Source organism: Papio anubis, chromosome 5 (assembly GCF_008728515.1).
Source record: "Papio anubis isolate 15944 chromosome 5, Panubis1.0, whole genome shotgun sequence".
Classification (NCBI taxonomy): Eukaryota; Metazoa; Chordata; class Mammalia; order Primates; family Cercopithecidae; genus Papio; species Papio anubis.
Window position 1 is genome coordinate 65784315 of NC_044980.1, and position 27594 is coordinate 65811908.

General features: G+C 38.9%; 1 protein-coding gene and 1 long non-coding RNA gene across 12 annotated transcripts in view; one reads left to right on the plus strand and one right to left on the minus strand.

Annotated features, from left to right (window-relative positions):
• The window catches only part of LOC103885167, a 54582-nt gene extending 31853 nt beyond the window's left edge, over positions 1-22729 (minus strand). For 6 of the 7 annotated variants that reach the window (XR_001903473.3, XR_001903475.1, XR_001903477.3 and 3 more), the window contains exons 1-3: positions 22648-22729; positions 1462-1767; positions 1004-1089 (exon numbers count right to left, since the gene is read on the minus strand). This is a non-coding gene — a long non-coding RNA (uncharacterized LOC103885167). Of the gene's footprint in view, positions 1-1003; positions 1090-1461; positions 1768-2038; positions 2117-22647 lie in introns of all 7 variants that reach the window. The other variant, XR_001903478.3, reaches the window with a different exon arrangement.
• Positions 22730-23034: 305 nt separating this feature from the next.
• The window catches only part of TNPO1 (transportin 1), a 103128-nt gene continuing 98568 nt past the window's right edge, over positions 23035-27594 (plus strand). For all 5 annotated transcript variants that reach the window (XR_648093.3, XM_021939445.2, XM_009208600.3 and 2 more), the window contains exon 1: positions 23035-23247. Coding sequence is in view for 4 of the 5 variants with exons in the window: in XM_021939445.2 (XP_021795137.1) it covers positions 23233-23247 (15 nt within the window). In the remaining variant the exon portion in view is untranslated. The remainder of the gene's footprint in view (positions 23248-27594) is intronic.

Consider the following 27594-nt stretch of genomic DNA (forward strand, 5'->3'; position numbering starts at 1 on the left):
ACATACTTCATTTTGCTCTCTTCATGGCAGTTATTATTTTATTTTAAATTAGCTTGTTTGTTTACATCAGGGGTCCCCCACCCCCTGGTTCGTGGCCTGTTAGGAGCTGGGCTGCACAGCAGGAGGCAAGCGAACATTCCTGCCTGAGCTCTGCCTCCTGTCAGATCAGCAGCGGCACTAGATTCTCATAGAAGCGTGAATCTTATTGTGAACTGCATATGTGAGGGATCTAGGTTGCATACTCTTTGTAAGAATCTAAGGCCTGATGATCGGAGGTGGAACAGTTTCATCCCAAAACTGTGAGGGATCTAGGTTGCACACTCTTTATAAGAATCAAGTGCCCGATGATCTGAGGTGGAACAGTTTCATCCCAAAACCACCCTCCTACCCATTTCACCCATACACTCCCACACCCCCAATACCCCCACACCTCCCTACACAGCCCCCACTCCAGTCCCTGGAAAAACTGTCCTCCACAAAATCAGTCCCAGGTGCCAAAAAGGTTGGAGCCACTGGTTTACATGTTATTGTCCGTCTGCTATGCATGGCGCCCCTACTGGTAATGCTTGCTTTGAAATCTTTATTGGTCAGATCATCATTGCAATATTAAATTGTGATATACCCTGATCTAGCATTACAGTACTATCCTGGAGCTAATAGAAGCCAAAGCTGCTTCCTAAATCCTGGCCTTTCCTGCAGCTTTCTTTGCAAGTCATCTCTGTGCAGAAGTGGCCTTTCACTCAGCACAGAGTACTGCATATAATTCATGTTCCTCAGTTTCTGAGCTAATGTTCTGACCTCCTCTAAGCCTTGCTGCTACTGGACACTGGGAGACCTGGGATTTATGTATAGTTTGATTCAAAGATTGTACAAATAAGAACCCATAATTGTTAAATATTTTTGGCAAAAGATAAAGTATTTCTAAACAAATAATGAGATCAAGATAGCAGCACTAGATAAAAAATAACACTTGGATTCCAGCCCAGATGTTTTCACTATTTACCATGTGATCTTGGCCAAGTTATTTATCCTCTTAGAGTTCTCTTCTGTAACATGAGGTCACTGCATTAGATTTATTGATGCCTCCAGCTGCAATTTAAAATGAATAACCTATTAGAGAAATTTATAAAAGTAATATTAACAAACTACTCATATCTAAATTGTTAAAGCAAACCTTGGTAAACCTTTAGGTACTGCTATCTTATCAAAATATGATGATGGGATAGTGGAATTTTTGTACCCAAACATAAAATCATCTCTTCCAATTAAATCTCATGAATCATATGATTTGGAGTAGTACTTCTGCAATGGAAAACTCTGGGGTAGTCTCTCTAGCTTCTCTGCTTGTTCTAGGAACTGCTCCTCCCTCTCTTTTTCATCCTCCCATCATAGTGCAGCTATAATGGGGCCCTTCCTTCTGGCCACAGCTAATCATCTGTGATCCAGGTGTGGATACCTCACCTTATCAGAGCCAGTGAGTCCCATCCCCAGGAATTTGGGTCTTGGATAGGAAAAAATATAGAAAGCAAGTTGGTCTCTCATTCTTGAAGCCATAAAGTGAAAACCTTGGGTGTGCTAGGCAGCTGTGTTCCCTTGGAAAAGTTGGTCTACAGAAAAAAGAAGCAAGCAGAGGATCTAATATTGCTGGTCCCTAGGCTAGCTGGATTCTTATCTGTAGAGTAGGTTGTTCAACTCGTCCCCGTATACTTTATATAAGTTCTTCCTTTTGCCTAAGCTGGTTAGAGTCTTGATTTGTTGCCTTCTCCCCTGAAAAATAAAAAGTAAAAATAAATAAAATAAATCTAAAATAATGCAACTTCTAATAAGATGAAATCGCTCATCTTCAGATAATCTTCCCAGCAGGTATGATTACTTCTCCCATAACCCTGTTCATCTCTGTGACTTCTATGAGAGTGCCTTGAGTTATCTGCTCACATTACTCCTTCCTTTTAAAATGAAATTTTCCCATTAGCTTAACTAGTATAACATGTACTTTCTCCAGCAAAAATTGATCTGTGTGGCTTAGAGATATTTTCACCTTGAATCTGTCACTTCTGAGCCCTTCTTCAGATTCTGTTGCACCTGTAAGATGGGCCTCAATTTTATCTTCTCAGGTCTTGAAGTGAGGGAAAAAATAAAAGATGTGTGATAATTTGAGAGAAATAATCTTTTGGATCAAAACAACTTAAGATATACTAGAATCATGGTAAATCCTCAACATAGCAATGTGATGGCCTCCTGCTTCCTCAGCAGTCAAATTCCAGTAGTATACCCACAAGAATTACAAAGTAATTTTATGCACTCCATATATCAGAACATACTTCTGAGGAAAGAATACAAATTATTTGAGCAAAAACTGAGCATAAATATAACTAACCAACATAGAGAAAAGAGTTGATGAGGAAGTGGGAAAGGTGTTAAGGGACAGAAATTAATAGCTTATCCACAACTATTGTTGAAATTTTCCTTTGTTTTGATTTTTGTAGATATCTTACTGGCTTATATATTCTTCACAATAAAATCCCTAATGATTTTTCTTTGTAATTTATGCAAATACGCATGCCCTCAGAAAAAATTCAATTCCAAGATTAGAAAGTCTTCCTTCTGTTTAGTCCTAAGGGACCATGAGATATGTTTTTCCCCACGGGCAACACAAGCCCTGTGAAATGCAGGCAGAGCTTTCATGCTTTAAAATTCATTTATCTAACTGTACAATCATTACCAGTATGGGCAAAGCAAATCCAAATTACCACTTACACTTCAGGCCAACTAGAAAAGAGACAGTTCTCATTTTAGAATTCTTTAAATCTTCCCTGACAGGAGTGCTAGAAAAAGCATAACATACGGAATCACAAATTGGTCTTTTGACAAACTGCCAATCTATTGACTCTTAAAGGAAGAACAACAGTGAATACTAAGGACAAAACAGAAGTAATAGCTGAGAAGTGCAGTTGAAATTGAACTAAAAATGCAGAGGAAGAGAAAAAGGAGCCAGTCCAGCATAGGTATGAGTTCAGAGCCACAAGGGAAAACTTCATAAGGAAATCTTTCGTTACTTTAAAAGTTTGGAAGACATCTTCGTAGCAGAAAGCCTCCATGGTTTGGTGGAATGCACTGATGCTTGGATATTATGATTCCAGAATTTCTGGTACAGAAATTAAAAATTATAAGCAGACCTTCCTATTGCCCTTATTTGGTTTCTATCTCCAGGGATAATTTAAGAGATATGTACACAGGAATCTTGACTTTTTAATCTGTAAATTTTGCTGTAACAATCTAGGTTTAAAAGTATACACTTTTCTTGACAGAATGTCTCTTATTATGAAAGCTACAAATTCTGTATAAATTAATTTTGTGCAGAATTTTCATGACATACGAAACATGAAAAATGATATGGCAGATTATTTGGACCAATTACATGTTATTCCACATGTAATTATAATAAAATTATAAGTGACTTCTAAATTATTAATGAAATTAAAACTAAATGTTTAAAATATTTAATTCTAGTTGTTAACCTGCTAACTCAAAATTACATATAGTCACATACATCGAACTACTTTTTTTCTTACAATCAAAATCAAAAATGAAACCATGTATAGAATATCATTTAATGACTCTAAAAAGTAGTATCAGGCTGGGCACTGTGGGTCACACCTGTAATCCCAACATTTTTGGAAGTGAGAGGATCATTTGAGCCCAGGAGCTCTAGACCAGACTGGGCAATAAAATTGGACACTCTCCGCACCCTTCCACCACAGTCTTTACAAAAATGAAAACAAGATTTTTTTTTAATTAGCCAGGCATGGTGATGCGTGCCTGTAGTCCCAGTTACTTGAGAAGCTGAGGCAGGAGGATCGCTTGAATCCAGAAGTTTGAGGTTACAATGAGCTATGATTGTGCCACTGCACTCCAGTCGGGGCAACAGAGAAAAACCTGTCTCTCAAAAAAAAAAAAAAAAAACACATTGAAACAAGGTCTCGCTCTGTTGCCCAGGCTAGAGTGCAATGGCATGATCTCGGCTCACTGCAGTCTTGGCCTGCCTGGCTCAGGTGATCCTCCACCTCAGCCTCCTGAGTAGCTGGGACCACGGTCGCACTACCATGTTGGGCTAATTTTTCGTATTTTTTTTCTGTAGGGGTGGGGTTCACTATGTTGCCCAGGCTGGTCTCATTCCTGAGCTCAAACCATCCACTGACCTTGGCTTCCCAAAGTGCTAGGATTACAGGCGTGAGCCACGACTCCCAGCCTATCCTGTCTCTTAAAAAATAAAATAAATTTAGACCGGGCACAGTGGCTCACGCCTGTAATCCCAGCACTTTGGGAGGCTGAGGTGGGTGGATCACCTGAGGTCGGGAGTTCGAGATCAGCCTGACCAACATGGAGAAACCCTGTCTCTACTAAAAACACAAAATTAGCCAGGCGTGGTAGCACATGCCTGTAATACCAGCTACTCAGGAGGCTGAGGCAGGAGAATCACTTGAGCCCGGGAGGCAGAGGTTGCAGTGAGCCAAGATCACGCCATTGCACTCCAGCCTAGGCAACAAGAGCAAAACGCTGTCTCAAAACAAAAAAAAAAATTAAAAAAAAATTTTTAAGTAGTATCAAAAATTTTGGTTTAAGCTACTACATTTATTTTTGTCACTTCTCTCTTCTGAAAGCACCAGAAACTGACAGTACACGTCTTTCATTTTTTCTAAATTTTGGAACTGGAACTCTTCTATTTTTTCCAAATTCTGCTCTTAGAAGAGCAGAGAAACCTGAAATCAAAGTTCCTAATACCATACTGAAGTACTCTGATTCTCTCCATAAAGCTGGAGAAGGGCTCAGGAATTGGAGGTACAGAAAAGGCTGAGACTGACAGCAGGAGAACCTACTGAAAAGAGGTTGAAAAGAGCACTGGAGCCCTACCTTATGAAGCCAGCTAACTACTCTTGTCTCACCCTTAGGAAAAGAGGAGGTTTATTTTCTATGGCATTTGAACACGTGAGGCCCCAGATTTGAGCACTCCAGGAACACAGAGAGCAGGAATGAGGCACCAGCCAGAAAATAAGGGACTAATTAGTCATAATCAACCTTCCATCTGTAGCCCTATAACTCCTTCCAGGTGCCAGGACACAAGGAATCCTTTTTATTCCTCCCAATCAAGACATCAGAGGAGCCTTCTATGGAGACCCAGAAAGTCCCTCAACACAAAAGCTATCTTACTGTCCCACGTCCCTCAAGAGTTGCCCACCTGTCTACAAGTTCCTCATTACAACAGAGCTTCCAATCAGCTTTTCGGTGCCTTACTCTTAAATATTTCTGAATGGAGAACCAAGCCTCACCAGATATTTAAAAAAAGCCACCAAAATCAAAGGCATAGACAAAAACGAACAGAAGAAAAAGAACTTGGGGGGTGGGTGAAGAATGCAGGCAATAGAAGAAAATTGATTTTTAACCCCGATTAATATCATAAAGAGATAAGAGAAGACTAACTCAGTCTTTTACCCCCATGCCTTTCAACAAAAGATGTACATTTGAGATACCTTTAGATAGCATTCTCATTAAGATTTGCCATTATTTGCCACTAGTTTTGCTCTGTTGGGATTAATCAATATGCCCAACTCATCTTTATTTTTAATAAACTGTAACACAGACACTCAAAACATTTATCAATACTGAGACATTTCTAAAGAAAAAAGTTTGCATTCCTCAATTTTGGCTATACTGTTAATAATGATAGTAGAATTGGCATTATTTTCAATTCTCCTAGAACAAATTATTAATCATCCCAAGCAATAAAAATAATCATAGTTGGTATTTAGTTGAGTGCTTACTTTGAGCTAGGCACTGTGACAAGTTCATTATATGCATAGGCTCATTTAATCCTCTCAACAGCCTTAGAAGATAGGTACTATTATTATTCTTATCAGACAGATGAGGAAACCAAGGCTTCCAAAGGCCAATTGACGTCTCCATGATGGCAAAGCCAAGATTTAAACCTAGATACACTGGGCATTAATGCTTTGCCTTTAACCCTTGTGCTCACTACTTCTTAAAGAAGAAAAAAGGAAATCAGAGTTGTAGTGTGAAGATGCAAAAGGAAGGAGATTAAATAGTAAATTGGTAATATGTGTCACTTGAGGTTGAAGGTGTCAGGAGAGAGAAGGCTAGAGGGACATAATGCAGAGGGAATGGCCTTTGCTAGGGGAACCATGGATTGGCTCTTTTTCCCTTAAAATTCTTTAGGGATTTATCTGGGTTGTTGTATCAATTGTTTTTCTGTTTTCTATTTCTGAGTAGTATTTCTTGGTTATGGATGTACCATACTTTCTTTAACCATTCATTGAAAAATATCTGGGTTGTTTCCAGTTTTTAGATATTATAAATAAAACTGCTATAAACACTCATGTACAGGTTTTCTGTAAAATTAAGTTTTCATTTCTTTGATAACTCTTCTAACAATGGCTATGTCAAAGGGTAATCACATGTTTCATTTTTTTCCCAACAGCAATGTATAAGTGATTCAGTTTCTCTGAATTCTTGCCAGATTTTGTGCTGTCACTTATTTTTTAAATTCCAGACATTCAGATAGATGTGTAGTGATGTCTTATTGTGGTTTAATTTGCATTTCTTTAATGGCTAATGATGTTGACTGATTTTTGAATATTGGATTCGACTTGCATCCATGAAAAAAAAAATCACTTTTTCATGGTAATTCTTTTTATATATTGCTGAATTCTATTTGCTAACATTTTGTTAAGAATTTTTGAGTTCATATTCATTATATATTGACGTGGAGATTTCCTTTTTATGTTGTCTTTGTATGGTTTTGAGAGCAGGGTGAAAGTAGCCACATAAAATGAATTGGGAAATGCTCCCTCCTCTCTTATTTTTCTGGAAAAGTTACGTAATTGATGTTAATTCTTTAAATGTTTGGTAGAATTCTCCAGTGAGACCACCCGGGCCTTGATATTTATTTTCAGGAAGTTTTAAAATTATAAATTCAATTATCTTAATAGTTACATTTATATAATAGTTATGTAATTAAAATGATCTATTTCATGTTGGGCAAATTATAGTCATTTGTACTTTTTAAGGAATTGATCCATTTCATCTAAGTTGTCAGATTTTTGTGTGCAGAATTGCTCTTAGTATTCCCATATCATCTTTTTGATATCTAGAGGGTTTGTGTGATATCCTCTATTTCATCCTTGAGTTTGGTAATTCATGTCTTCTCTCTTCTTTCTTTTTCATAAGAAAAAGAGATGGACATTTATTGATTTTAATTTTTTTCCAAAGAAGCTTTTTGTTTCATTGATTTTTCTCTCTGTTTTTAACTTCATTAATTTCTGTTTCTACCTTTATTATTTCTGTTTCTTCACTTGCTTTTGGTTTTTCTTTCTTTTTCTAGGTTCTTGAGGCGGGAAGGGGAAATCATGGCATTCTCAGATGAAGGGAAACTAAGAGATTTTGTCACTAGCAGACTTCTTTTAAAAGAATGGCTAAAAAAAACTAAACAGAAATTACATTATAAAAGGAGGAATTTAGGAACATTGATAACCAAGAAAAAATGCTTAACTCAAAAATATGGTTAAATACAACAGGCTTCCCTTCTCTTGAGTTTTCTTTTCTTTTCCTCTTTTTTTTTTTTTTTGTTTGAGATGGAGGAGTCTTGCTCTTGTCACCCAGGCTGGAGTGCAATGGCACCATCTTGTCTTACTGCAAGCTCCACCTCCCGGGTTCAAGTAATTCTCCTGCCTCAGCCTCCTCTCCTGAGTAGCTGGAATTACAGCCCACCACCATGCTCGGCTAATTTTTGTATTTTTAGTAGAGACAGGGTTTCGCCATGTTGGCTAGGCTGGTCTTGAACTCCTGACCTCGTGATCCACCTGTCTCAGCCTTCCAAAATGCTGGGATTACAGGCATGAGCCACCAAGCCTGGCCCTTGAGTTTTCTAAATTACGTTTAATTGCTGAAAACTTATATTATCTGATGTGATTCTAAATGTATTTAGAGGAAATATTTAAGACAATTATAAAAAGGAGACAGTAAAGAGATATTACATTTATTGTCTTAGATTATTGGTTTGAGATTTTTCATCATTTCTAATAAATGCACTTAAGTTTAACCTAACATATGCTATAAATTTCCCTTATAGCCCTGCTTTAGCTGTGTCATAAGATTTTATATGTTATATTTTCATTTTGATTCAGTTCAATATATTTTTAAATTTCCCTTCAGACTTATTTGGCCCATAGATTATCTGGAAGTGTGTTGTTTAGTTTACAAATGTTTGGAGAACATTTTGCTGTTATTGATTTCTAGTTTGATTTTCTTATGGTAAAAGAACACACTATATAATTTCAATTCTTTGAAATTTATTGAGCTTTGTTTTGTAAAAGGATATGGTCTATCTTGACATTTGTTCCATTAACACTTGAAAAGAATGTTAAGTCTGCTGTTGTTGGATAGAGTATTTTATAAATGTTGATTAAAGCCTTTCGGTTGATGGTATTGTTGAGTTGCTGATTTTTCATCTAGTTGTTCTATAAACTACTAAGAGGTGCTGAAGTCTCTAACTATAATTGTGGATTTGCCTATTTCTCGTATTAGTACTATCAGTTCACCTAGCAATACAGAAAGGGGCAGGGAAGTGCTGGGAAGGGAAGGGCAGGTCCCTGGCAAGGGCTTAACTGCTGGCCCTGTGCCCATGGACCTAGGTGAGGACAGGCACTCCTGACTCCGCACCCAAATGTTACATTTCCCAAGACCACCCTGGTCCACCACACCGCCATCTTGTGCCTATAAAAACTCTCGAGACTCGAGCAGGGAGGCACACAAGCAGCTGGATGGCGAGAGGATGGCGAGGGGATCATGCTGGAAGAAGAGCACATGACAAGTGCTGGCATAGCATCAACCAGCAGAACGAGGCAGAGTTTGGCCATGGCAGTCGATGGAGACCCTGGGCCACCGAGCACTCCGACTTCAAGAGAAAACTGTCTCCCTTCTGGCTCCCCCATCTGCTGAAAGCTTCCCACTCAATAAAACCTTGCACACATTCTCCAAGCCCATGTGTGATCTGATTATTTTGGTACACCGAGGCAAGAACCCTAGGATACAGAAAGCCCTCTGTCTTTGCGATAAGGCAGGGGCCTAATTGAGCTAACCGATGCCACCTATGGACGGCTAAACTAAAAGAGCACACTGTAACACATGCCCACTGGGGGTTCAGCTGGAAACATTCACCCCTAGACACTACCATGGGGTTGGAGGCCGATAGCTTGCCCATCTGTATGCTCCCTAGAGGTTTGACCAGCAGGGAACTGAGGAAGCGAGCCACACCCACATCACATGCCCTGAGAGGGGGACCACAGGACTTTTCCTGTTTCACTAGTTTGAAGCTGTTATTTGGTGCAGACATATTTACAATTGCTGTCTTTTTGGTGGGTTGACCCTATATTATTATATAATATCTCTCCTTGACTCTAGTACTTTTCTTTGCTCTGCAATATGCTGTATGTGATATCAACATAGCCACTCCTACTTTCTTTTGGTTAATTATTACATCACATATCTTTTTTTCATTCTTTTACTTTCCACTTGCCTATGTTGTTATACTTGAAGTGAGTTTCTTATAGAAAGCATATACGTGGTTCATATTTTCTAATCCATTCTGCCAGTCAAAATACAATGTTGTAGATCATTTATGTTTTTTTGTTTGCTTGTTTGTTTTTATTATACTTTACGTTCTGGGATACATATGCAGAATGTACAGATTTATTACATAGGTATACACGTGCCATGGTGGTTTGCTGCACCCATCAACCCATCATCTATATTAGGTATTTCTCCTGATGCTATCCCTCCCCGAGTCCCCCACCCTCAGACAGGCGGTGATGTTCCCCTCCCTGTGTCCGTGTGTTCTCATTGTTCCACTCCCACTTATGAGTGAGAACATGCAGTGTTTGGTTTTCTGTTCCTGTGTTAGTTTGCTGAGAATGATGGTTTCCAGCTTCATCCATGTCCCTGCAAAGGACATGAACTCATCCTTTTTTATGGCTGCATAGTATTACATGGTGTATATGTGCCATATTTTCTTTATCCAGTCTATCATTGATGGGCATTTGAGTCTGCTCCAAGTCTTTGCTATTGTGAATAGTGCTGCAATAAACATACGTGTGCATGTGTCTTTATAGTAGAATGATTTATAATCCTTTGGATATATACCCAGTAATGGGATTGCTGGGTCAAATGGTATTTCTTGTTCTACATCCTTGAGGAATTGTCACATTGTCTTCCACAATGGTTGAACTAATTTACACTCCCACCAACAGTGTAAAACTGTTCCTATTTCTCCACATCCTCTCCAGCATCTGTTGTTTCCTGATTTTTTAATGATGGGTATTCTAACTGTCATGAGATGGTATCTCACTGTGGTTTTAATTTGCATTTCTCTAATGACCAGTGATGATGAGCTTTTTTTCATATGTTTGTTGGCTGTATAAATGTCTTCTTTTGAGAAGTGTCTGTTCATATACTTTGCCCACTTTTTGGTGGGGTTGTTTGTCTTTTTTCTTGTAAATTTGTTTAAGTTCCTTGTAGATTCTGGATGTTAACCCTTTGTCAGATGGATAGATTGCAAAAATTTTCTCCCATTCTGTAGGTTGCCTATTCACTGTGATGATAGTTTCTTTTGCTGTGCAGAAGTTCCTTAGTTTAATTAGATCCCATTTGTCAATTTTAGCTTTTGTTGCCACTGCTTTTGGTGTTTTAAACATGAATTCTTTGCCCATGCCTATGTCCTAAATGGTATTGCCTAGGTTTTCTTCTAGGGTTTTTATGGTTTTTGGTCTTACATTTAAGTCTTTAGTCCATCTTCAGTTAATTTTGTATAAGGTGTAAGGAAGGGGTCCAGTTTCAGTTTTCTGCATATGGCTAGCCATTTTTCCCAACACCATTTATTAAATAGGGAATCCTTTCCCCATTTCTTGTTTTTACAAGGTTTGTCAAAGATCAGATGGTTGTAGATATGTGGCATTATTTCTGAGGTCTCTGTTCTGTTCCATTGGCCTATATATCTATTTTGGTACCAGTACCATGCAGTTTTGGTTACTGTAGCCTCGTAGTATAGTTTGAAGTCAGGTAGCATGATGCCTCTAGCTTTGCTCTTTTTGCTTAGGATTATCTTGGCTATATGGGCTCCTTTTTGGTTCCATATGAAATTTAAAGTAGCTTTTTTCTAATTGTGAATAAAGTCAATGGTAGCTTGATGGGGATAACATTGAATCTATAAATTACTTTAGGCAGTATGACCATTTCTACAATATTGATTCTTCCCATCCATGAGCATGGAACACTCCATTTGTGTCCTCTCCTATCTCCTTGAGCAGTGGCTTGCAGCACTCCTCAAAGAGGTCCTTCACATCCCCTGTAAATTGTATTCCTAGATATTCTACTCTGCTTGTAGCAATTGTGAATGGGACTTCACTCATGAACTGGTTTGCTGCTTGTCTATTATCGGTGTATAGGAATGCCTGTAATTTTTGCACATTGATTTTGTATCCTGAGACTTTGCCGAAATTGCTCATTAGCCTAAGGAGATCTTGGGTTGAGACAATGGGGTTTTCCAAATACACAATCATGTCATCTGCAAACAGAGACGATTTGACTTCCTCTCTTCCTGTCAGAACACCCCCCATTTCTTTCTCCTGCCTGATCGCCCTGGGCAGAACTTCCAATACTATATTGAATAGGAGTGGTGAGAGAGGGCACCACTGTCTTGTGCTGGTTTTCAAAGGTAATGCTTCCAGCCCCTGCCCATTCAGCATGACATTGGCTGTGGGTTTGTCATAAACAGCTCCCATTATTTGGAGATACGTTCGATCAATACCTAGTTTATTGAGAGTTTCCGGCATGAAGGGGTGCCAAACTCTATCAAAGGTCCCCTCCACATCCACTAAGACAATCATGTGGCCTTTGTCACTGGCTCTGCCCATGTGATAGACCACGTTCATTGACCTGCGTATGTTGAACCAGCCTTGCACCCCAGGGATGAAGTTGATCCAGTCATGGTGGATAAGCTTCTTGATGTGCTGCTGAACTCAGCCCACCAGCATTTTATTGAAGATTTTCGCATCGATGTTCACCAGGGACATTGGCCCAAAATTTCCTTTTTCTGTTGTGTCTCTGCCAGGTCTTGGCAACAGGATGGTTCCGGCCTCATAAAATGAGCTAGGGAGGAGCCCCTCTTTTTCCATTGTTCAGAACAGTTTCAGAAGGAATGGTACCAGCTCCTCTCTGCACCCCTGGTAGAATATGGCTGTGAATCTGTCTGGTCCTGGGCTTTGCTTGGTTGGCAGGCTATTAATTACCACCTCAATTTCAGAACTTGTCATTGGTCTATTCAGGGATTCGATCTCCTCCCAGTTTAGTTCTGGGAGGGTGCATGCATCCAGAAATTTATCCGATTCTTCCAGACTTTCCAGTTTATTTATACAGAGGTGTTTATAGTATTCCCTGATGGTGGTTTGTATCTCTGTGGGATCAGTGGTGACATCCCATCATTCTCTATTGTGTCCATTGGATTCTTCTCTCCTTTGTTCCCTATTAATCCAGCTAGCAGTCCATCTATTTTGTTAATCTTTTCAAAAAACCAGTTCTGGATTCATTGACTTTTTGAAGGGTTTTTCGTGTTTTATCTCCCTCAGTTCCACCCTGATCCTAGTTATTTCTTGTCTTCAGCTAGCTTTTGAATCTGCCTGCCCCCTCTTCTCTCTTTTAATTGTGTTAGAGTGTTTATTTTAGACCTTTCCCACTTTCTTCTGTGGGTATTTAGTGCTCTAAATTTCCCTCTAAACACTGCTTCAGCTGCGTTCCAGAGATTCTGCTACATTGTGTCTTTATTCTCATTGGTCTCCAAGAACTTACTTCTGCCTTAATTTCATTATTTACCCAGTAGTCATTCAGGAGCAGGTTGTTCAGTTTCCATGTAGTTGTGTGGTTTTGAGTGAGTTTCTTAATCCTGAGCTCTAATTTAATTGTACTGTGGTCTGAGAGACTGCTTGTTATGATTTCTGTTCTTTTGCATTTGCTGAGGAGTGTTTTACTTCCAATTATGTGATCAATTTTAGAATAAGTGTGATGTGGCGCTGAGAAGAACATATATTCTGTTGATTTGGGGTGAAGAGTTCTATAGATGTCTACTAGCTCTGCTTGGTCCAGAGCTGAGTTCAAGTCCTGAATATCCTTGTTAATTTTCTGTCTCGTTGATCTGTCTAATATTGACAGTTGGGTGTTAAAGTCTCCCACTATTATTGTGTGGGAGTCTAAGTCTCTTTGGAGGTCTCTAAGTACTTGCTTTATGAATCTGGGTGCTCCTGTATCGGGTGCATGTATATTTAGGACAGTTAGCTCTTCTTGTTCATTGTTCCCTAGACTATGTGTGTCATTGCACGTGAGATGGGTCTCCTAAATACAGCACACCAATGGGTCTTGACTATCCAATTTGCCAGTCTGTGTCTTTTCATTGTGGCAGTTAGCCCATTTACATTTAAGGTTAATATTGTTATGTGTGAATTTGATCCTGTCATTATGATGCTAGCTGGTTATTTTGCCTGTTAGTTGATGCAGTTTCTTCATAGTGTTGATAGTCTTTACAATTTGGTATGTTTTTGCAGTGGCTGGTACCAGTTGTTCCTTTCCATATTTAGTGCTTCCTTCAGGAGTTCTTGTAAGGTAGGCCTGGTGGTGACAAAATCTCTTAGCATTAGATTGTCTGTAAAGGGTTTTATTTCTCCTTCACTTATGAAGCTTAGTTTGGCTGGATATGAATTTCTGGGTTGAAAATTCTTTGCTTTAAGAATGTTGATATTAGCCCCCACTCTCTCCTGGCTTGTAGTGTTTCTTCAGAGAGATCCACTGTTAGCATGATAGGCTTCCCTTTGTGGGTAACCTGACCTTCCTCTCTGGCTGCCCTTAACATTTTTACCTTCATTTCAACCATGGTGAATCTGACAATTATGTGTCTTGGGGTTGCTTTTCTCGAGGAGTATCTTCATGGTGTTCTCTGTATTTCCTGAATTTGAATGTTGCCTTGTCTTGATAGGCTGGGGAAGTTCTCCTGGATAATATCCTGAAGAGTGCTTTCCAACTTCGTTCCATTCTCCCCATCACTTTTAGGTACACCAATCAAATGTAGGTTTGGTCTTTTCACCTAGTCCCACATTTCTTGGAGGCTTTGTTCGTTCCTTTTCATTCTTTTTTCTCTAATCTTGTCTTCACACTCTATTTCATTAAGTTGATATTTAATCTCTGATAGCCTTTCTTCTGCTTGATGGATTCGGCTATTGATACTTGTGCATGCTTCACGAAGTTCTCGTGCTGTGCTTCTCAGCTCCATCAGGTCATTTATATTCTTCTCTAAACTGGTTATTCTAGTTAGCAAACCTTTTTTCAAGGTTCTCAGCTTCCTTGTGTTGGGTTAGAACATGCTCCTTTAGCTTGGAGGAGTTTGTTATTACCCACCCTCTGAAGCCTACTTCTGTCCAATTCGTCAAATTCATTCTGTGTCCAGTTTTGTTCCCTTGCTGGCAAGGAGTTGTGATCCTTTGGAAGAGAAGAGGCATTCTGATTTTTGGAATTTTCCGCCTTTTTGTGCTGGTTTTTCCTCACCTTTGTGGATTTATATACCTTTGGTCTTTGATGTTGGTGACCTTTGGATGGGGTTTTTGTGTGGATGTCCTTTTTGTTGATGTTGATGCCATTTCTTTCTGTTTGTTACAGTCAGGCCCCTCTGCTGCAGGTTTGCTGGAGTTTGCTGGAAGTCCACTCCAGATTCTGTGTGCCTGGGTATCACCAGCAGAGACTGCAGAACAGCAAAGATTGCTGCCTTTTCCTTCCTCTGGAAACTTCATCCCAGAGGGGAACCTGCCAGATGCCAGCTGGAGCTCTCCTGCATGAGGTGTCTGTTGACACCTGCTGGGAGGTGTCTCCCAGTCAGGAGGCACGAGGGTCAGGAACCCACTTGAGGAGGCAGTCTGTCCCTTAGCAGAGCTCGAGCACTGTGCTGAAAGATTCGCTGCTCTCTTCAGAGCCCACAGGCAGGAAGGTTTAAGTCTGCTAAGGCTGCACCCATAGCCGCTCCTTCCCCTAGGTTCTCCAACCCAGGGAGATGGGAATTTTATCTATAAGCCCCTGACTGGGGCTGCTGCCTTTCTTTCAGAGATGCCCTGCTCAGAGAGGAGAAATCTAGAGAGGCAGTCTGGCTACCGCGGCTTTGCCAAGCTGCCGTGGGCTCCGCCGAGTTCGAACCTCCCTGAGGCTTTGTTTACACTGTGAGGGGAAAATCATGTACTGAAGCCTCAGTAATGGCAGACACCCCTCCCTACCAAGCTTAAGCATCCCAGGTCTACTTCAGACTGCTGTGCTGGCAGCAAAATTTCAAGCCAGTGAGTATTAGCTTGCTGGGTTCTGTGGGAGTGGGATCCACTGAGCTAGACCACTTGACTCCCTGGCTTCGGCCCCCTTTCCAGGGGAGTGCACACTTTAGTCTCACTGGTATTCCAGGCGTCACTGGGGTATGAAAAAAGAACTCCTGCAGCTAGTTCAGTGTCTGCCCAAATGGCCACGCAGATTTGTGCGTGAAACCCAGGGCCCTGTAGTGTAGGGAGCTAAGGGAATCTCCCGGTCTGCGGGTTGCAAAGACTGTGGGAAAAGCATAGTATCTGGGCCAGAATGTACCATTCCTCACGGCTTCCCTTGACTAGGGGAGGGAGTTGCCCGACCCCTTGCACTTTCTGGGTGAGGCAACGCCCCATCCTGTTTCAACTCGTCCTCCGTGGGCTGCACCCACTATCTAACCAGTCCCAATGAGATGAGCCAGGTACCTCAGCTGAAAATGCAGAAATCACCCACCTTCTGCGTTGATCTCGCTGGGAGCTGCAGACCGGAGCTCTTCCTATTTGGCCATCTTGCCACCCACCTCCAACAATCCTTTTTTCCAATATGTTGAATGTAATTGCAGATATGTTAGAGCTTAAATCAGTTATTTTATATTTTGTTTTCTGTCTATTCTGTTTTTCATTTCTCTGTTTTCTTTTCCTTATCTTCTTGTGGGTTACTTCCTGTGGGTTACATTTTAGAATTCCATATTAATTTTTGTTTTTGAGTGTATCTATTTCTTTTTTACTAGTTGCTTTAGGTATTAAAATTATACATATTTTTATAACTTAAAATTTTTCATATATTTGCTATGGTTTAAATGTATCCCTTCCAAAATTCAGGCATTGCAAATGTGATGGTATTAGGTAGTAAAGTTTTTAAGAGGTAATTAAGTCATGAAAGTTCTTCCTCATTAATGTTATTAAGGCCCTTATAAAAGAGGCTTCATGCAACAAGAGGGTCTTCAGCAGACAACAGATGCCGATGCCTTGATCTAGGACTTCCCAGTTTCCAGAACTGTGAGAAAATAAATTTCAGTTTATTCTAAGTTACTGTCTCAGGTATTGTGATATAACAGCATAAGTGGACTAAGTCAATATCGATATCAAACCTATCCTCGTGTACTTGTGGTGTAATTTTGCCAGTTCAAGTGAAGTGTACAAACCTTATTTCCCTTTATAGTTCCTTATCTTTTTTCTTTTATAATATGATTGTCCTAAGTATTCTCTCTACCAAATCAGATGTTAAAATTTCTGCTTTAACCCCTCAAGAGAAGGGAAGCCTATTATATTGACTATTTTTACTTAGTGTGTTTTTTCTTTGCACTTAATGTTCCCATATTCTTTCTTTCATAATTTCCTTTTTGTTTAAAGAAATTTCTGTAGTCATGCTTTTAGAAAAAAACTGCTAGTGACAAAATCTCTTAGTTTCCCTTCATCTGAGGACATCATTATTTCCCCCTCCATTCCTAAAGGATTTTTTTTGCTGGATATTAGATTTGGGTTGACAGTTTTTTCCTCTCAGCACTTGAAAGATGTTGTGTCACTTCCTTATAGAGTCCATGGTTTCTGATGTGAGATCCACTGTCATTCAAATTGCTTTTCCCTTACAAGTAAGGTGTCATTTCTTGCACTCTGCTTTTAACAATTTTTTCTATGCTCTTAGTTTTCAAAAGTTGAATGATACATCTTGGCATGAAATCTCTTTGAGTTTATCCTATTAGGTTTCATTTGTCTTTTTTTTAGTAACAGCTTTATTGACATATAATTTTTAACCATAAAACTCACCCTTTTAAAGTTTATAATTCAGTGGTTTTTAGATTCACAACATTGTGTAACCTCCACTATCTAATTTTAGAACACTTTAATCACCTAGAAAAGAAACCCTATACCTATTAGTAATCACTATTTCCCCTCCTGACCCTTGGAAACCACTGACATACTTTGTCTCTATATATTTGCTTATTTTAGACTTTCACATAATCATGTAACATGTGGCTTTTGTAACTGGCTTCTTTTACTTAAAGCAGAATGCTTTCAAGGTTGAGTCATACTCTGGCATGTATTAGCACTTTATTCCTTTTTAGTACCAATTAATAGTCCATTGTGTGTGTGTGTATATATATACACACACACACACACATATACACTATATTTTGTTTATTCATTAATCAATTGATGAACATTCGAGTTGTACCACTTTTTGGATATTACAAATAATTACAAATAATCCTGCTTTTTGTACCACTTTTTGTGTAGACATATGTTTTCTTTTATTTGGAGTAGAATTCCTGAGTCATAGAGTAACTCTATATTTAATTGTTTGAGGAACTGCCACACTGTTTTCCAGAGCAGCTGTAGCATTTTACATTCCCACCAGCAGTGTATGGGGGTTCCAATTTCTCCATATCCTCCCCAATACTTGTTACCTGTACTTCATGTTATAGATATGCTAATGAGTGTGAAGTGGTGTCTCCTTGTTTTGATTTGCATTTCCCTAGTAGCTAATGATATTGAGCTTCTTCTCATAAGCATATTCGTCATTTGTATATCTTATTTGAAGAAATGTCTGTACAGATCCTTTCTCCATTTTTAATTAGGTTGTTTTTTATTATTGAGGTATAAGAGTTTTTATCTATACTAAATATAAATCTCTTATTGTATATGTGATTTGCAAATATTTTCTCCCATTCTGTGTGTTGTCTTTTCATTTTCTTTCTTGGTGGTGCCACTTGAAGCATGAAAGTTTAAAATTTTGATGAAATCCAACTTACTTACTTTTTCTTTTGTTGCTTGTGTTTTTGGTGTCATATGTAAGTCTTTTCCTAACTCCAGGTCACAAAACTTTACTTCCATGTTTACTTCTGATAATTTTATAGTTTTAGCACTTAGATTTTGTTCTATGATCCATTTTGAGTTAATTTTTGTATATGGTGTGAAGCAGACGTCCAACTTTATTCTTTTGCATGTGAATACCCTGTTGTTTCAGCACTATTTGTTAAAAAATAACTAGCTTCTTCCCATTTAACTGTTTTGGCTCCTTTGTTAAAAACTCACTCAGCTTCTTGAATCTGTAGGTTTATGTCTTTCACCAAATTTCAGAAGTTTTCAGACATTATTTATTTGAGTATTTTTAGCCTTACCCTCTTTCTTTTCTCCCTCTAGGACTCTGATTTCATGAATGTTACATCTTTTGTTGTAGTCACTTAGTTCCATGAGAATCTGCTCTTTTTAGTCTATTTTCTCTCTTTTGTTAGAGCGGATAATTTCTGTTCTTCTATCTTCAAGTTCCTTGATTTATTCCTTTGTCTCCTTCGTTCTGTTATTCAACTCATTTAGTTTTTAATTTTGATTATTGTATTTTTCAGTTCTAAAATTTCCATTTGGTTTTTCTTTATGTCTTCTACTTATCTAATGAGACTTCCTATTTTTTCATTTGTGTCAAGTGTTTTTGTAGTTGCTCACTGAAGCATTTTTATTTTTTAACATCTTTGTCAGATAATTTTTTTACATCTTTGTCAGATAATTCTAACATATTTGTCTTCTTGGTTTTGTCATTTATTAATGGTCTTTTTTCATATAGTTTGAGATCTTCCTAGTTCTTGATATATATCATGAGTGATTTTCATAAAACCTGGACATATGGGATATTTATGAGGTTTTGAATCTCATTAAAATCTCTTTTAGCTGGCTTTTTCTAACATGGTACTGGCAGGGGAAGTGGGTGTGGGGAGCAGGCCAAGTTGGAGGAGATATCCAAGTTCCTCATTTGGCCTTCACTGACACCCAGGATGGGAGACTCCTTATTACTGACGTATGATGATGAAAGTACTGGTTCTTTATTTGACCTTCTCCAACACCACCCTGGGAAGGAGGGGTTAGGACACCTCTAAATAATTACTTAAATATTTTTCCATAATGCCAACCTGAAGATGTTTCAGTGTAAGGCAATTCTTTAAACTACCTAATAGTCTGGTGAGGGTAGGGGTCTATGCTCTCCACTAGGACTTTGCTGACATGAGTAGGATGGGGTCACAATTGTGTCTGTAGTTGCCTAGAGTATGCATTTATTGTCAAAAAGTTCTCTGTCTGCTATACTCCTTTTCTGGCCCTTCAGCTGGAGCAGTGTTTTGATGGGGCTTTTTTTGTCTGTGCCATTGGTGTTTCCAGGTTGCTGATATCTAAAGTTTCAAGTCTGGTGTATCTAAAGCAAAAAGTAAACATAGGGAATTAACCATCATGTTGTTCCTTGGGTCCCAAGGTCTCTAGTTGATCTGTCTTTTTTCCACCATTTGGAGACTTTTATGTTTGCTTCATATGTAATGTTCAGAATTTTTCATTATACTTAGTGGGAGGAATAGGGACAAGTATATCTACTCCATCTTCCCAAAACTGGAAGTCTAAGTAAACCTTTTTATAAGCAGAATCGTATTATAATCACTAGGACATGTTAATACTTAAAGGAGCTTTGAAGTTAATTTTTCCCAACTCATAACTCCCTAATTTATCATTTTTAAGAATTCAAACTTTATATATTGGGCTTACTTTAAATGAGAAATGCCTGTAGATTATTTACACATTTCTGAATATTGACTACAGTTGTCCTCTTCAATATTTGAATTAAATTCTTCTAAATAATTACTGAAACTTTTTTTCATAATGTCAACCTGAAGATGTTTCAGTGTAAGGCAATTCTTTAAACTACATAATGTGAAATAATTGTCTTTCCAGAAGTATAAATGGAAACAATATTTTAGAAGATTCTATTCTATTTTTTTTATTTATTTTTATTTTTTCATTTATTTTTGAGACAAAGCCTTGCTCTGTCACCCAGGCTGGAGTGCAAATGAATGGTGTGATCTTGGCTTACTGCAACCTCTGCCTCCCGGGTTCAAGCGATTCTCCTGCCTAAGCCTCCTGAGTAGCTAGGATTACAGAAGCTCGCCACCACACACAGCTAATTTTTGTATTTTTAGTAGAGACGAGGTTTCACCGTGTTGGCCAGGCTGGTCTCAAACTCCTGACCTCAGGTAATCTGCCCACCTCAGCCTCCCAAAGTGTTGGGATTACAGGTGTGAGCCACTGCGCCCAGGCTTATTCTATTTTAGAAGCTTGGCTGCATTTAAAAGATTACTTATCTTACCAGGTTTCTATATACTCACCAACAATTGCCTATTAAAGATATTTATTTAACAATTTTTGAACTTCCAGACCTACTTTTTCAATAAGCATTCCTCCTTCTCAAACATCTTTGATTTATATTAATGTCTAGTAATACTTTCATTCACTGCCCTCTAACAACCTTCCCTGCACTCTGCTCATGAGTCCTTTATGTAACTTATCTTACTTAATCTCGTTTCAGACAAAAGAAAGTGAAGCTCAGAAAGACTGAACCAAAAGCATTCATAAGTGGTAAAGCCAGTGTCTGCATATATGTCCTCTGCCTGCAAGCTCCATACTTGTTTTGACAATGCTACACTTGACAAAATAAGCATCTTGTCATTCCTAGGTGAAAGCTTATAAGCATGTTTTCTTCCTCAGATGCTATTTTGTAACTTCTAACATGTTTTTATTTTTATCTTGGTAAATTTTTCACCTGAGAAAATAAAATTAATACAGAAATTTAAAATATAAGGTATCTATGTTTTAAAGGTAAAAACAAAGTTTATAATTTTTAACTTCATTTTTGTCATTTAAAAATTATCAATAATTCTTCAAAGTTTTACCACATGAGCATATTTAGGTATAAAGAGAAAATACTACTGGATAGCTGCTATTATATGTGCAAACGGTGCAAAGAAAAATAAAATAAGCCATGTTAATAAATCCTTGTTAATGATAAGATTTACTCTTTAAAACATGTATTTTTAATTTGACCTAGAAGAGACAAAAAGGCTACATGTGTAAGAATCTCTATTCAACATAGAACTATTTTATATTAATATTTTCATTCACTTTGATTTTTACAAAAGAATACATATTTAATTTGCTTAATCTCAATTTTACAACATCTGATAATCAACATTTTTTTCTTTCAAACGATTGTGGCCAATAAATCCTCTTAGGCTAAATAATGTTACTTTTTCTTCATTTCAATTATTTCTAAACTATTAATCAGAGGAACTCCTACTAATTGCTTAGTCAGCAGTATTTACATCTGTCATTATTTGCTAATCCTTTAGATTTTAGAAATATTTGTGTTTTTTCCTTTAGCAAAGAATAATGCAAATACTACACATCCTCTGATTTGTACAGATCCTAGTCCACGATGTAACTTTTCAAATGCAGAAATAAGCCATTTGTTATTTGGATAAATACACTTTTTCTGGGTATATTTTCCTGCAGATAAACTACCATTTAGGAAAGTTTATATTACATTTTTGTTCTTAGTAATCCACTCCTATTTGGGGGGGGCTCTTTTTGATATACACTACTGTATCCAATTACTATCAAATTAACATTAGAACATGTTGAAATCATGAGTATTTTAGTTATCTATAATATTTTCCTTGCTAAGTTCAATTTCCCAATAATTAAAAAATGGTACTTTTAGTCTCAAATTTTAAGTTAAATAAACTAGTTGTTCCTGCAAAATGACTGTAGTTCAAATGAAAACTGTTAACATGTTTAGATGAACAAATAAATTATCTTAGTAAAAATTTACAGACATTTTCTAGTATTATGTACTGCAATTTTACCTAAACTATGACAGGAAGGCAACAACTGTTACGTATTTTCAAAATATATACAGCACTTCCAGTAAGATAGTCGGAACTGCTGGTATTTCTACTCACATTGATCATGTGAGGAATATTATCACCGGAATCATCACCTTAGAAAATAAGAATCAGCTAGCTATGCAAATTTTAAGTATTTTTATACAGTAAATGTTACATATAAGAATCATCTGAGGGAAGGGAACTGATATTTATCTCATTACCGTTGTTGCAATTGGGTATAAAAACGTGCACCACTCCCATTTTGAATCATTTGCCGTACAGAAAATAGAGGACATTTTAATTTCTCATGATGGCAGGTTAGGGAGAGAAGGGCTTGTTATTTCTAAGAGCAAGAAACTACAGTTTTATAGGATTGCACACCTGGAGACGTAAAAATTTTATAAATCACTGAATTTTAATTACATAGTAGTTTATACGCCAGATACAACACACGTCAAAAGCCTATTTTGTACTAAGCAGGCAGCCATCCACCCGCATCTACCTACCGAAGCCATTTCTGCTTTTTACCAGCGACGCTGGAACTGTGTTATTGTGGGATATGTTCAGTGTTGAACAGGCTCCCAGGGCACGGCTGTTACTTTGGAGGTTATGCTGGGGCACAGAAGTTAGGCAGGGGCAGGGCCATCCTCCTAGGAGGGCCCAGCACAGTCTGAGCAACCACACTGGCGGGCCATTTTGCTCACAGCCCCACCGCGCAGGGCAGCGTCTGCAGCTGCTGCGTGCGAGACCCAGAGGCTCCGGTCAGCGCGCCGGCCGCAGGGAGTGCGAGCCCTTGTGAGCCCCGCGCCAGGCCGGTGAGGTCTGAAGCTACAGAGCCCGCTTAGAAGGCACTGCCGCGCGCTGCCGGACGCAGGCCCACAGGCCCAGCCGACCGAGGCCGCAGTTTTCCCAGCCCCGCCGCCGTTGCCAAGGCGACCGCCGCCGAACGTTCCCGCGGCGGGCTCCGCCCCCCGGCCAATCGGACCGGCGCTCAGTGGAGCCCAGATTCTCTTTGTTCCGCAGCCATTTCAGGCCCCGGACAGGAGGCAGTGCCGCTTCGGCCGAAGGCCTGAGCGCCCGAGGCCTCTGGGATGGTGTGGGACCGGGTAGGTGGCGTGAGGGTGCGCGGCCCCGAACTGGAGGGGCGGCAGTAGAGGCTGGGAGCTCCGAGCTGCCTGACGCGCCTACGGGAGAGACGCTGGGCTCGCTCGCTCTCCCGGTGCCCGCCCGGCCGTTTGAAGCCGGGAGGCAGCGGCGGCGCGGTTCTAACCCCAACAGCTGCCGGCCCAGGCGCCCTGCGGGACCCGGGTAGGGGGCAGGCGACGGCGGCTCCTCAGGTGTCCGAGGAGCCCGTTAGGGGCGGCGGGAGCCCGTTACAAGGGGCGGGAAGGGAATGATCTGATACTCAGGGAAGCGTTTGCCTCGCCTGTTAAGCTGTGGCGTTTGAGGGCCCTTGAGCGCTGCAGTCGGCTGCCCCGGGACGGCAGCCTCCCACTGGTTCTGGGCGCTGGCCGGCGCTGCCCGAGATGGACCAGTCTTTGTCCCGCCCTGGGCCCCTCTGCCCGGGTCTCCCGCGTCCGCACACAGCGCCCATCGTCCTCACATGCAGCTTGCCGATCTCTTTCTCCCGGCGGTTCTTTCTCCTTGGGGCTTCTTGGCCTCACGACATGTTTACATAATGTTTGTGACTGTACGGGTTTGGCGTGGGCTTGTGGGTTTTGCACTTCTACCTGCACTCCCATGCGTACAAGCAACAGGGAACAGCTGCTGAGGAGCAGACCGGCCACCACAATCAAGCTATTTTCGGAATGGCTGTCTTTAAAAATGATCGCGTGTTGCTTACTGATTTTAAAAATCAACTGGATTTTGCAAGGATTGCTTACAGTTTAAGTCTGTTATCTTAATCGCTAATCAGGTTGGTCTATCAGTAGATGTAAATGTAGAAAATTGAAATTGGAGGCTATCTACAAATTGATTTTGACAGCTGTATTAAGAAGCTTAATAACTGTCCTTTGAAACAGTAATGACTTAAATGATGAATGCGTAAATGGTACTTTTTTTACCCTAAAGAAAAGATACTTTTAAAATTGCAAGATGTATGGTGTAATAGGTGTTTGGAAATGAAGGTTGTAAAATGGCTGTCCTGACGTACTCACTTTTAGAATAACAAAAGTTCCTGCAGGATTTTAAGTTTCCCTGTTATATCAAAGCTTTCATATTAGAGTGGTGAAGAAGCTATATTTAGTGGAAAAGGGGAAAGTCCCGTTTTTGGGGAAAGGATCTGTTTTCCACTTTTACTTTACTTGGCACCCTAGTTGTTCCTCGAGAAGGCTGTACCAGGATGAAAATCAGCAACCACAAAAGGGAAATAGTAGTTTGAAGGTGCAGATTTCTTTTTCAGTCTCTAGCTATGCAATGCATAAATTTATACTAGTTTGGCAGTACGATTTTTACTTCATGCAATTTAACATGAGCCTAATGAAGTACTAGTGTTCTGTTTTCTTTTTCCTAAAAGGGGCCGCCACCCTGGATTAGTCTTGATGTGGCTGCATCTTTGTCCTAATCAGGAATTATTAAATTCCTCCCACTGAAATATCTGTAAAAATCTTGTTTGCGCTTCTACCTCAACTCTCAGTGGCTTTATTACCATTATATAATGTGAACAGAATAAGATTTTTTGTAAAAATATATAATTCTAGTTGTAAGCTTTTCCGATATCAATACTTGTTATTGTATTCATTGTTTTTATGACTATAGTTTTTCTTATTTATAATTTTAAAGCCATTCCATGAACTCAGTTTTTCTAAATGTTGTAAATGAGCTCCTACATTGAAATGTAAACATCTATATTTAGAAGAATTTCTTGACTTTTAACCATGTTGGATTCTGCAAATGTTTTTATAAGAAAAGAAACCTGGTTATAAAGGAAGTCAAACCAAGTGGCATGCAATGAAATAAATTTATCAAATATAAACTGCAGAGAGGAGCACAGCAGTGAGTGGGGGAGTTCTTTTTATTGGCCAGGGTATAAATTGTGATTTTTTTTCCTGAGATTGATATTTGAATACATATTGGTGCCAAAAAGATATCCTCCCCCCTCAAAACAGTTTGGTTTACCAGCAAAAGGGTGAGAAAGCTGAGAGAATCAAAGAAACTGATGAGGTTTTCAAAAACAATGGAGAACAATGCCATCCTTAAAGAGGAAGGATCAGAAACAGTGAAATTCCCCTGGAGGTTGAGGATTTTTCTTAGTTGGCCCTATTCAGCCATTGCCATGGTAAATCTGTTGAGTGTTGGCAGGTGAAGGAGTCTTCTGAGTTGTACAAGGAATGAACTTCACAATGGAAGACAGATGTTTGCAAGAGTGGTGCCTTAATCCGTATTGTGTTGCTGTAAAAGAATACCTGAGACTGGGTCCTTTATTAAGAGAAGAGGTTTATTATTTGGCTCACGGTTCTGCAGGCTGGGAAGTATAAGAAGCAAGGCGCCGCCATCTGGTCAGCTTGTTGTGCTGCATCATATCATGTTAGAGAAGGTCAAAGGGGAAGCTCCCCAGGCAAAGAAAGGGAAATCTGAGGGGAGGGCCTGGCTTTCTAACAACTCACCCTCGGGGAACTAAATCATGTCCACGAGATCATGATCAGATTTCAACATGAATTTTGATGGAGACAGACACACCATATGCAAACTACAGCAAGTGGCAACTGATTTGTAATTATATGCATGGATGTTAGTTGGGAGGTTTTCAAAAGCAAGTGTGATTGGGTTGCTTTGAAGGGTCCTTTGAAGTACTGTCAGTTGCTATAATAAGTAAGAATATTAGAGTTCTAGAGTCTCAATGGTCAAATGAGATTGAAATGGGAAATAGGGAGGCGGATTTGTCTTGAAATTTTCTGGAGTAGATAGAATACATATAGGAATAGTGGCTACATCTTAATCCAAAAAGACACTCCATGCCAGAGCAAATATTACAACTCAGTACTGAAAAAAAAGCTGATAACTGTGAGACCATAAAGTTGGGATTGATATATGCCTTTTTAACGGCTAAATTTTTAAAACAAAGCAAAACTTTTCAGTGTAGTGTAGAGAACAGGCACTTTAGAGCTACACTATTGGGATTCAGATTTTGGCACCTTCTGTAATTATCTGTGTGACCTTGGGCAAGTTATTTAATCTCACTTTTTCATCTTATGTTATGAGGAGTAAATGAGTTAATACAGTAAGCTCTTAAAACTAGGCCTGTCATGTATTAACTTTTTTATAAATAATAACTGCTGTTATCATCAATGTCATTATCATTGTTAATTATTTCAGAAAATATAGACAACCATAAAATAAAAATTACAAATATCAGTACTACGTAGTAACTACTGTAAGCCCTTTGGTGCATTTCCTTCCAATGTTTTTTTCTGAGTTTATTGGATTTTTTTCACAGTTGACACTTTACTATGTGGGTAATTTTGTATTCTTTTTTCACCTAGCACCATAAGCATTTTCTTATGCTACTAAATTATTTTGTTACCATATTTAATGTTTGCATGTTTGTGTGGATTTCTCATTATTAAACAGTTTCCAAATTTTTTGCAGTTATAAGAAACACTGCAATGAACATCCTCATAAAAAATATCAATTTCTGCATTCTAGATTATGAAGATAGAGTCCCCAAAGCAAAAATACTGAGTCAAAGTAAACATCCAAAGCTCATGGTCCATACTGCCAAATTGCTTTTATTTAAGGGAATTTAATAATGAACTTATTAATACAATAAATTGAGACTACACAGTATTTATTGTTCCTGTTGCTTGGGGATTAGAAGAATAGAGAGTGGATTAACGTTTTACTTGTAATGTACTGGACATTATTTGTAGGCATTTAATATACATTGTCACTTTCATGTACATTTTTCTCATTTATTATCTTGGCTCTGTGTTATGCATGGGAGTTACTTCTATTTTACTGATGAGAAAACAAAGTGTAAATAGGTAAGTACTTTGTCCAAGGGCTCAGAGCGTTCGAGCCTGAATCTGAATCTAGATCTGCTTGGCTGCAAAGCTCATCATGCTGTTTTGTTTGTATACTTTTATATCATATACATACTCAGAATTTTATGCTGTTTAACTAACTATAGATCACAGACCACACTTTTAAGATAAACTGAGTTGGGAATAATGAATGGGTAAGTTGCAAAGTTAAACAAGACAGGGCTTAACTTTTCACATACATTTTAGAGAAAAATCTTTACCCGGGTGAGATATAATTGGTAACAACTATATAAAACTGGGTTCTAAAGTGAATGCACCAAATATCTGTCGGTGCAACTCTTAATGATCTCAAAACAAATAAGTGAGAGAAAAACCAAAGAAATCTCAAATTTGATTAAATCTGGGGAGTAAGAGGAATGAAAAGGCCCATAAGTGCTTAAATTGAAATATGCATTTAGTAAAACTCCTAGT